This window comes from Physella acuta, unplaced genomic scaffold (assembly GCF_028476545.2).
Source record: "Physella acuta isolate Inbredline_101_S28 unplaced genomic scaffold, ASM2847654v3 ptg000091l, whole genome shotgun sequence".
Taxonomy (NCBI): domain Eukaryota; kingdom Metazoa; phylum Mollusca; class Gastropoda; family Physidae; genus Physella; species Physella acuta.
The window spans coordinates 317762-329131 of NW_026731611.1; the positions used below are offsets into that span (position 1 = coordinate 317762).

At 35.7% G+C, this 11370-nt stretch overlaps 1 protein-coding gene across 1 annotated transcript; it reads right to left on the reverse strand.

Moving 5' to 3' along the window:
* Window positions 1-1252: 1252 nt before the first annotated feature.
* LOC131928899 (DNA replication complex GINS protein PSF3) lies at window positions 1253-11306 on the reverse strand. Its single transcript, XM_059285071.1, has 3 exons — window positions 11181-11306; window positions 3328-3602; window positions 1253-1929 (listed from the first exon to the last, which is right to left on the reverse strand). The coding sequence occupies exons 1-3, from the start codon at window positions 11293-11295 to the stop codon at window positions 1690-1692; spliced, it is 630 nt and encodes a 209-aa protein (XP_059141054.1). The 5' UTR covers window positions 11296-11306; the 3' UTR covers window positions 1253-1689.
* Window positions 11307-11370: the final 64 nt, after the last annotated feature.

Here is an 11370-nt window from a genome sequence, read left to right on the forward strand (position 1 = left end):
TACAAATGGAGTAGATTTCATGCTTCTTGACCACAAGTCAAGGGATGGTGTTCATGTGGTCAGCACAATGCCCAGCTATTTTTACTTAACACGAGTCGAGCCAGGTACCCAACATAGCTTGGTGGACTCAGGGATGAGCTACGAACTCGAGTCAGAGATCCGAACTTGAGTTAGCAATCCAGTGCTTTGCTGACTGGCGTCTAGGCTAAACATAAAAACGGGTTGTCTACCCTGGGCACATTTTTTAAAATGTAGGCCTACTGGGTATTCCCTTCTCCTGAACAACTCAAACTTTATGTCCCCCCCCCCCATATTTAACTTTATATACCATTTAGTTCTAAGTCCACCAAGACATCACTGGCCATTATCTGATAAGATTGCTCCACATATTCATTATACCAAGAAAATGTTAAGGAAAAAAAATTGAAGCCTCCTGAACACTTTTTACAAAATTGATTTGTACACTGTGTATATATATATTATGCCCTACAGATAGATTATAAGCAGAATGAGACATGATGCAACTGATTTCCTTTGTAATGTTAAGCAAATTAAATGCAGCCATTGCTTTTCTAACTTAGTAAGCTGGTGATTACTAAACATAACCAATCAAAAGTGAGGATGGTGATCTGAGGCCTAGTCCAAAATCTGTTTCTATTTATCTATTTCTTAGGTCAAGCTCCAGTAATAATGCAAGTATCCTGGAAGGTTGCCCATAGATAAAGCAGAAAACGGTATTCCAAATGCTGGATTTCACAGCATAACTCATAACTGAATGTATACTGCTATCAAAACCATGTACGTCCTACCATTTCATTTAGTATTTATTTGATTTATCTTTTAGTTTTAGGCAACAGAGGTTTTTCACATTCAAAATAAATTAAGAGTAAAAGCTCTTTGTTGGTGTCGTCGGTTTGGTAGAGCTCATGGTTGCTTAACCGAAGAGTCCTGAGTTTGTACCTCCCAGGGTAGATTAGACTCGGTTGCTGGGGATAGCAACCCATCTAGGAGAGAAAACTTATACCTTGTAATTTGTTCTTGGATAGACTAAGGCTAAGGAAGCAAAATTCAAAAAGAAAAGCAGGCCTATGTGGTGCATAACAGGATGACCCGTAATACTTTATTGTGTAGAAGGAAATCCCATCCAACATTACACTATAGTTAAGAATCAAGAAGCTCTTTGTCATCAGTAGCATGTTTTATAAAGTGGGAATTCAACTCTCTTACTTTAATAAAGAATTCATAGAATGTCTTGAAATTACTGCTTTTATTTATAAAGCAACATTCATTTATATGCAATTTACTTGCCTGTCTCAGAAAAATAGTGAGTAAATTAATTAAGAACACAATTTACAGGTATTTGATACATTAACATCTCATTTCTTGCTACAAAACATACAGTGTAATTATTCATTATGAATTGTTACAAGCATGTGCATAAGTATAAAACTGGTTGGTTAACTTTTCCCATGCAAAGAGTCCACAGAACCCTTTACATATTTTGTAATTCTATTAACCAATTTATGAACATTTTTATTAAAAACACAATTTGTTTATAATTATTATCAATACATTAATTCTTTTTCAAATTCTTTTATATTTATATACAAAAATATTTACAAATCTTGTTTTTATTTCATGAAAATGATTTATTTTTAAAGAAATTTAATATTTAACTAAAGATAACATTTATGTTGATTGTGAAATAAAGCCAATACGTTTCCTTTTTCTATGGTTAGCAACCATAACAGAAGTACATAGCTTTTCAGATTCTCTACTCTCCCACTTTTGAAAATCATGGAAACTCAGCTGTCCAGCTGCAAAAATTTGCCGTTCCTGTTCATCAAGTAAGCTTGTTTGGGTCGTAATATCTGTGTGCAATGCATTTTGTGAGCCATCCATAATGCGCCGAAACCGGCCTTGGAATGTCTGTGTAAATATAATCAACATGCTCGTCTATATATATAAAAAGCAATGTCTGTCAGTCGTCTGTCTTTTATGCATTACTACACTTTTCATCAGAAAAAAAAAATTTAAATTTCTTATGGGCGGTGCCCGGGAGGGTGAGATTTTTGTCAATACATGTTTGGCATATAGAGTTCCAGAGCGGCTATGTTAGCACTTGGCATCCGATAATTGGCATCCTGTACAGCGGTTAAGGGGTACTACTTTATTGAGCGGTAAAACTGCAACAGGTGCAACCGCCGGCGCCCCATCAATTGTGCGACTTGAACTTGAAGCACCCCGGGCTCCTTTGCGATCACTATGGCACCTACGTTTGCTTAAAAAAAGGCTATACACTCAAGACATGACTATATCGAATCAGGCACGCCCCCCTGCGCCCCTGCAGGATTAAATTTGGTGTCTTGGGCTTGCATGTGAGCAAATTATGCCTACGTTTGTTCTAAACAACGAGATAGACAATGGATAAGATGTGGCATTATAGTAGCTCACTAAAATGAATCAGGCGCGGTTACCTGAGTTCCGGCAGGGTGCAATTTGGCGCCCCGGGCTAACCCATGAGCTCTATAACACTTACGTTCATTTTAAACAGTGTAATAGACTATGGATAAGATGGGGCGATATAGTCATTCACCAAATTGAATCAAGCGTGTTTGCCGGCGCCCCTGGCAGGCTGCTATTAGGCGCCCTAGGTTATCCTGCGAGCACCATGGCGACTACATTAGTTCTAAGCAGCCAGGGGCCGTATGCGGCGCCCCTGCAGTAGTGTAATTGGGGGCTCCAGAAAGCACCCCTCTACGTCTCTTACACCTGGGAAGTGTGTTCTGCTTCTACCTATTACAGTTAGTGATTAAAGTACACTCAAGGATTTCATGTGGTAGCGTAGATCAACCTATGCCCTGATAAATATGATCCAAGCGCAGGCATTGTTCATATTTAAATAACTCAATTTTAGAAAACAAGGTCACACATCTAAGAATATAATTTATTATATTAGTAATGCAATGATGAAACCCTCTTAAAATATTACTTCATACTTTCGGGCACGGTAGTTAGAAAATAAATCTCTTCTTACATTTAATTAAATTAACAGATAAATACAATCAAACAGTTCTGCAAAGTTGGAATGACATTCATGTTTCATGTTTGATGATAAAGAAGAGAAACATGTTTTAAAGTAAATGATACTTTTTAAAAAAGCTTTTAAAATTTAAATAAGTAGTTGAATAATTCAAAGAATAGAATGAGCAACGGCAACATGAACATTGTTTATTTAATTATTTATTATTAATAGTTCTATATTTATTAATGTTTCTTGTGTCAAAATAAATTAAAATATCCGAGAAGATTAGTGAAATATAATACCTTTAAGAGAACATTAGCAATATCATCAGCATCTGCTAAGTTTAAGGAAAGTAATTTTCCTCCAAACAAATAAAAATAAGGTCCAAGTCTGTGTAAATCGACAACATTAGGGTCAGCTGTAAAAATATGTCTATAGCCCTCTCTATATGTCTTGGGAGTTTCTAAATCTACAATGCTTCTTGTCCCTCTGTTCAAGTAACGAGCCAGCCAGAATGGAAGTTCCAGCTTGGTACCAGCACTAATGTCTGCATCTTTTGTACTTTGATCCAGATAGCCTGTAAAGGATAACTGACTGTTATATAATTTAAATTTATTTTTAATGAAATATCTAAATATTTCATTTTGACTGAATCACAAAAAAAACAACCCTTGGTTTATATTACAGCTAATTTATCCCAATCCATTTCTCTAAATGACTGGGGTGTGTGAACGAGGCAGTGTGTGAAGCAATGTGGTGTGGCGTCAACATTGTGTACCTACTTGTCAGTTTTTCTTCTTGTGATTGATGATAATTATACACCTATGATACAGATTCTCGTTGTGGATTGTATTTATTTATATTGTTACACCTGGCCCAAACGAGCTACAATGCATAAGAAGCAGAGAGTAACAAATTAGGGGCCCGTAGGGATTTGAACACACACAACACAAGATTCGAGCTTTGACCACTTGGCAAAGAACGTAAAAAAAATGGTGGAGAAAAAGCGGACTGACAACATCAGAAAGTCAGTAGATGCCGAGCTACAAATAAAATTAAAACAAATGGAAATTGAAGCAGAGAGGGAACTTGAAAGAATGAAGATAGAGAAAGAATTGGAACTGAAGGATAGAGAAGTAAAGATCAAACAAATAGAGGCAGAAAAGGAAATACAGTTGGCAAGGCTTGAGAGGGAAGGCAATTCACCAAGGGAAAACAATCAGAACTATGAGGCAGTTAAGTTGCCAAATTAACCCCCAAGTTCGAAGAAAAAATATCGACCAATATTTTACGCAATTTGAAGTTACAGCTTACCATTATAACTTCCCAGAACAATGCCAATGATGATACAACCAGCACTAACTGGGAGAGCAGCTGAGATGTTCACCTCACTGGCCAAGGAACAACAAAGGGACTATCAGCTAATGAATTCTATGATCTTAAAAGCGTAAGAATTGGTGCCTGAAGCGTATCGGAGAAAGTTTCGGGACTTAAAGAAACAAAAGGAACAAACTCAAGTAGAGTTTGTAAGAGAGAAAGAGCGGCTGTTGGAAAAGTGGATAACATCCAGAGAGGTGGGTGTAGGTTTTGAACCAATTACTGACAAGGATTATCTCATACTATGGCTTTTTGGGGAGGGTGTAGTGTACAGGGGTAATGCCCCAGTTCTAAAATGGTTCTTTTATTCATCAGTATCATTGAGCAAACTTAAATAATAAATGTAAATAATCTTTGACTACCATTTTTGAAAATAATAGAATTCAATGTCATGCATGGCAATCTTTGCAACAAAAAAAGGATAATTGCATTTTCATACATCAAGTCAAACTTGTTTATAAATAAAATATTAATAATTCATTAGTACAATCAAACAATTCTACAAAGTTGGAATGACATTCTAATTTCATCTTTGATGATAAAGAAGAGAAACATGATATTATTAGTTTTAAACTAAAAGATACAAAAAAAAAAAAACTTTGAAAATTTAAATAAGTAGATGTAGTTGAATAATAAAAAAAAAATGTGCAAATAAAAGTCCAACAAAAATCAAACAGATTTTTATAACCATATTTTTTTAATACATCGTGTATGATTTTTAAAATATATGGGCCTTTCGAATAATTTTGAGACTATTTTCAGATTCTGCTATATTCGGTTGTGTCTATTGACCATTGTCATCGACTTAGTTTAAATTAGTGATTTAGAATAATGGTAATCTATCATTTTAGGTATGTAAAATCGTCCTAGGCTAGCAATGTGAAAAAGGTGACTTTAATACCAGCAAAATAAGTATATTGTGATATATTTTTGTCAAATATAATAGACAAACCAATGTGAAGTAGAGTCCATCTTTAAGCTATTTTGTTATAAAACTGCTGTGCTAATATGAAAATGTTTCTAAAGCAATGTTTTCTACAAATACAGTGAATGAAAGAGCTACATAATCAGAAATCTAAAGTAAATTACTTGAACACTGTAATGTGCATATAATTGCCTTATTATTTTGGGCAGGTGAAGTAGGGTCCATCTTTAAGCCATTTTGTTAAAAGTGAACTGAAGTTATCAGATCAATGTTTTTATGTGTTTATTGTTTATGAATTCTGATTTTCAGCATATAAAACTATAAATAAGGGTAAGTAGAACTTGAATACTTAAAGTTACAGTTAGCACATAGCTAGTGTATAGCAACAGACAGTTAACCTATGTCTGACTCTTGTTTAGTATGGCCGGCAAAATTTTACTCAAGCAAAACTAGAAGAATTAGAGTTGAAATAATGAAAGACAGGTATATTAAAATATTTTTAAAACAACAAGTAGGAGATTTGTTTGTACATTACATAAGAACGCTGTTGTTAGTGTATCAAAACTAAAAGCCGGCAGATCGGGATGAAGAAATATAACATTGGCGTCAATGGGGGCAATGTGACCTACATACGGTGACTACTTTCAAATGAGTATTTACTAATGTCAGTCAAAATATCCAAAAACAAGTATCATATCTATAAAAAAGAGCTGTATCTGCTTTGGAAACTTGCTATATCTAAATGGAAATTTGTCAAAAAAATCGCATTTTTAACGCATTTAAAGCTAACCTTTATACAGCTGTAAGACCAAAGCAGAGACAGCATGCAATCAGATCGCTAAGCCATCAAAACAACTGGAAAACCATTCTACTTTTCATTTAACATTAGGAAATGACCTTATAAACTTAATTTATTACCTACCATAAATTAAAAACTTATTAGTATGCAAAACCAAATCTCGTGCGTCCGGTATCAGAAAGTAATGGGAGATTTCGGGTCATGTTTTTACCACGAACTCGGCCGATACCGATAACCCTACTAATATTATTATAGTAGAATGGTTGCAAAGTTCAAAGTATTATCATATAGAATAGTATTATGATAATTTCTTCTTTTTTTTTTTATGTCAAATAGTTACTGAATGAAAACAAATTGAAGTCGGATTCTAGAGTAGATTTCCTCACGCGGTCAAAGCCATATTGCGATCACATTCCCGTTTTTCGCTTCGTATAATAATTGTTTGGATGCTTTATACGAAACTATCGGTATCTGCTGTACGCATGTCCATTTCTAAATATATCCAGGTCAAATTCTTTTGTTTTCTCCTTCTGGAAGACAAGTTTTTAAATTTTTAAGTTGAGGTATGACGTCAGCCGGTGATCCCAGTTCCCCCGGATGAAAGCACTAGGTCCGGGATGAGACGAATAAAACCAACCAATCAAAGCTGTTTATAATTAGGTTAACTATAAATAGCTTCTACATATGTGTGGGACACTGTAAATACTATAGCTAAGGCTACTAAAGCAACCTGAGAGGTCAAATGGGGGTGATCGCAGCTGGGCTGAGGATTCGGGTCGTTTTCCTCGCTGCGTAACCAATGACTTGAGCTAGACTAGCCTAGATCTAGATGCTCTATATTTCAGGCTAAGTCTAGAATCTGTATAGTTTATACATTATTCTGTGGTTTTAAATTATTTCGATCATCTACTTCTTCTAGAACTAGTTTGTGTCTCCATATACAAGCATATCTAAGCAAATGTTAGGTTTTGTCTTGTTAGTAATTGTTACGTCCCTTTGTTATGATTATTAAAATTGCGTCCCTTGAGTTATGACTGGGTCATCCGTGATGTGTTGTTAATAAATTTAATTAAAGTGTTTTTTATTTGGTTTTGCAGTCTATTAATTAATAATACAATCAACAACACGTTTGAAGGTGTAAATTATTTATTTTAGCTATTAAAATTGGATCAAAACGTAAAAAACTACGCTTGTTACGCAACAGGAAAATGTGACCGCCGGCAAGAAAAAAAGGGGAAAAAAAGATCGCAGCAGGCACGTCACTAAAACATGAATATCTCAAATACTATGCGTAGGAGTACAAAATGACTTATAAATATTAGAGTAGAATGGCAGCGGAATAACACGGTACTTTCAGTTTGTTTCTGTGTGAAACGGGTACAAAATAGCGCCCGATGAAAATCGGGAGTTCGGATTTTTTTGCTATGTGTGACCGCGTTAGGAAATCTACTCTAGATTTAGCTCTAGCTAGTAGTTAGACTAGTCGCTGGACTACAGTAGATCTAGATTCTAGATGTAATCTCTAATTGTTTGCTATGTGTGAGTATCAGTATGTTTCTAGATCTATGTGACATGTGAGTATTGACTCTATGAGTATAATTTAAGGTAAAATCTTAGTTTAGCGTCGTAAATTCCAACTTAGCTAGTAATGTGCGATGAAGGTAACTAATGAATATTTCTTTCATTTGGCCATATTTATGTCATATTTTACATAATATAACAGATAATTGAATACCAAATCACAATCCAAGACCAAACCAGTCATAAATATCCTGGAATAAACTTTAAACTACCCCGTTCGAGACAACAATGAGTAAATACAAGCAGCGGCCATGTTTTAAAAACAATAAATTGTCTATTCGCATGTCTTTTGTGTTGATTTTGTGGTTTAATATGATTGTTTTGTATTGTTTTAATATATGCCGGGGGTCGTCCATAAATGACGTCACACTCGTAGGGGGGAGGGGGCCCGTAATTTTGTGACGTTGTGGGGGAGGGGGAGGGGTTCAGACGGTGCGACATCACACTTTTGCAATTTAAAAAAGCAATGTTACAAAACGAATTTTAGACGTTATTTTGCGTTTTAAAAAACTGTTTTAATACATTGTAATAACAATTGATTAAAATACTCTATTTTGACAGAGTTCAGACAAAAAAAATATAGCTGTTAAAAAAAAATTCAACTGCAATTTTGAGGGGGGGGGGGGGGGTGTAGGCTGAGGTGTGACGTCATTTTAGGGGGGGGGTCTGGCTTTTTGTGACTACGTTTGACGGAGGGGAGGGGAGGTAAAAATCGTCAAAAAAAGCGTGACATCATTTATGGATGACCCCCTGTATAGTAATTTTTCTTTTTTTTAAAATATAGTTGACATGAATGACTAATAGACCATATCAGACTTAATAGTGTGCATCCAAGACCACAACAATTGTTGGGAGGTCGAACTTTTTAACACTTTATTTGCAGTAAGCAAATCAATATTAGATCGCTCATAAATGACGTCGCTCTTAAGATAGTAATGACAGCGTGCATTATTACAGAGCAAACATATGAACATATTGTTTCAGATAGAAATTGTGATTTGTGGTGGGGAGAGGTTGAGTAGAACTCAGGGATGTGATTTTGGAGACTGGTCAGTTTTTTTTTCTCGTGAAAACGGGATGGTTGTGGGAGAAAGACCAGCTGTAGAAGTATGACGCGTCATTCATTGGTGATCCATTTTCTCAGTGGGGACGAAAAACTATTAAGAAAGGTCAAGAAATGTCAAAAGCTTGCCGAGTCGCATTTCTTGAACCCTACCTTTTTCATTCCCCCACTTAGCACATCGTCACCGAGTTAACGCTCGCACGTGACGTCATGTAGCGGTACCGCCGACCGTTAGGCTAATTTTATAGAAAAAAAAAACAATAAGCACTGCCTTTTTGACGCTTTCGCGACGTTTAGTTTGATTACATAAGTTGGTGTTCATTAAACAGCCCCTAACACATCTATCACTCGTCCATTTAAACGTACGTAGTTATTTCTGCAAGCTTGCTGTCTTGAGACTTTCGGCCCTTTAAAAATGTACTAAGCTCACACCGTATAGAACTAGACTACCCATATTAAGCTCCAAAAGAAGCTTGGTGAAAACAGGATGGCCGTCCGATTTTGTAGCTGCTCTGCGCTTTTTAAAAACCACAATAAACGATAAGATGACACTTATATTAAAGTAAATTATAGTTCTGAATCTTGATACATTAAAAGTGATATTCGGAAATTAAGAGTCAACATATTTCAATTTAAGTCCAAGAAAATAAATTTCCTCAAACGATGGAACATTACTAAATTTTCGCGCAGTTTAGCGAAATTGAATTTAAGTATTTACGTCATCTTACAAAGCGCGATAGCTTACTGGTGCTCTAACGTGGCCCATGCTAATGGCCGTATTCCTAACGCCCCGCATTAGACACGGCTTATTCGTCGGCAGGCATTTGGTGGCAAGCCTTTTTGACGGGGATAATGTGTTGCGGACGTTTTGCCGAATGTCTTAAACTAGCAGGCTTGCGACATTTGTGTTTTAAGCAAGGTATACGTATACTAATGCTTATTTATCGTTATTTTGATTGAACAAAGCATTATAGAGGTTCTCCATCAATCACCTAGGTATTTTTCCCCGTTCACCTCCTTTCATGAGACCGACACGTCATAAATTGCAAAGCCGCCTGAGTTGACGTCACAAATCTTCACTCACTCCCGTAGCAAATCATATGTGACATCATTGTGACATCATTTATGGACAACCCCATATCACTCACTTGTGTACTTGATATTGACGATTTGACAAGAAAGGATAACCAAAATGTGTCTGGCAGGTGGAGACTTGGGATCGACCATAATGACAACACGCGCTTAAGGGGTGGACGGGCTCATTGTTTTAGATGATGTTTTACGAGGGAAGTTGGTGGATAATACATTTGGTCTCTTTGTATATGTAAATGATGACAAACATTTAATGTTGTCAAAATTATGGTTAGAGATCTTAGATAAGGCAGAGTGAAGCGTAATTTTTTACATTATGACTTGTTGTGACATTGACGACAAAAATATGACGGAGGTTGGGGTTTAATTAAGGTAAAGAGAAGTAAAAAAAAAATGTCATAAGTTACGATAGAATTACTAACTGATGAAAAGAAAAACCTGAAATGAAAATAGTGAACATTCAAACAATAAGAAAAAACTCACAACTATTTAGTAATAGTAAGATCAGTAGCGTAGCGAGGGGGACGGGGGGGGGGGGACATATGTCCCCGGGCGCCGACCTTAGGGGGCGCCAAAATGGGTTGGAAAAATAAATTGAAAGGTTGAGGGGAGTGCAAATCGAAAGTTTGAGGGGGGGGGGGGGTGCAAATGGAAATCTCGAGGGGGGTGGGGGTGCAAATCGAAATCTCGAGGGGGGGTGCAAATCGAAAAGTTTGTCCCGGGAAGGGTCGCTACGCCTCTGAGTAAGAAAACACGTGATTTAATACATGGATACAAGTTGCATCTCACAATGCTTCTAGAATTAATAAAGTTGTTTGTTAGGAAATTCACATTTAAAAAAATGCTTTGTAATACGGACTATACAACAAGACGATCATATTTAAATACATTTTCATATGAATAGAAATGAAAGGGAAGCTACTCTCAATAACATTTTCTTAAGATGGCTGCTGTTTTTAATAGCAAATTTACTATCTCGAACAGGGTTGATAAAAATTAATTTCAGGATATTTAAATTGATTTAACCATCAATGGTGATCTATTATTCAATTATTTATAATATTTTATTAAAATATACGAAAATATACTCATATTTAATGACATATTCATTAATTCACTCTCTCCCACATTACTAGTTTTGGCCGAATTTACGACGCTAAACTAAGATTTTACCTAATTTAAAATTATTGTAAATTATGTGATGTGTGTTGTTCGCAGGTTCAGAGATTCAGATTGTCACTCTAGAAAATAGATCTAAAATCTAGATCTAGAATTTAATTTTTGAATGTTAAAAGATTTTGATTTAAATTAAAATTACCCATGGATGCTACTTCGATGTTAAATGTGCATGGTATTTTTTCTTGACTAGCCAAAATATCATCTAAACTAAAATAATTGTTTGTGGTGGCTGAATGAACTGAATATGCCGCCATGTTCACTTGGTATCGAGGAGTAATACTCGTCCAAAATTATCAAGATCTACCATGAATAAAATGAACATAAATAAA

Excerpts from the sequence above, each read along its gene's own strand:
- LOC131928899 (XM_059285071.1), bottom strand. The coding sequence starts at position 11,295 with ATGGCGGCATATTCAGTTCATTCAGCCACCACAAACAATTATTTTAGT. Across the intron at positions 3,603-11,180 it reads CATCGAAGTAGCATCCATGG|GCTATCTGGATCAAAGTACA; the intron begins GTAATTTTAATT and ends TATCCTTTACAG. Across the intron at positions 1,930-3,327 it reads TTGCTAATGTTCTCTTAAAG|ACATTCCAAGGCCGGTTTCG; the intron begins GTATTATATTTC and ends ATATTTACACAG.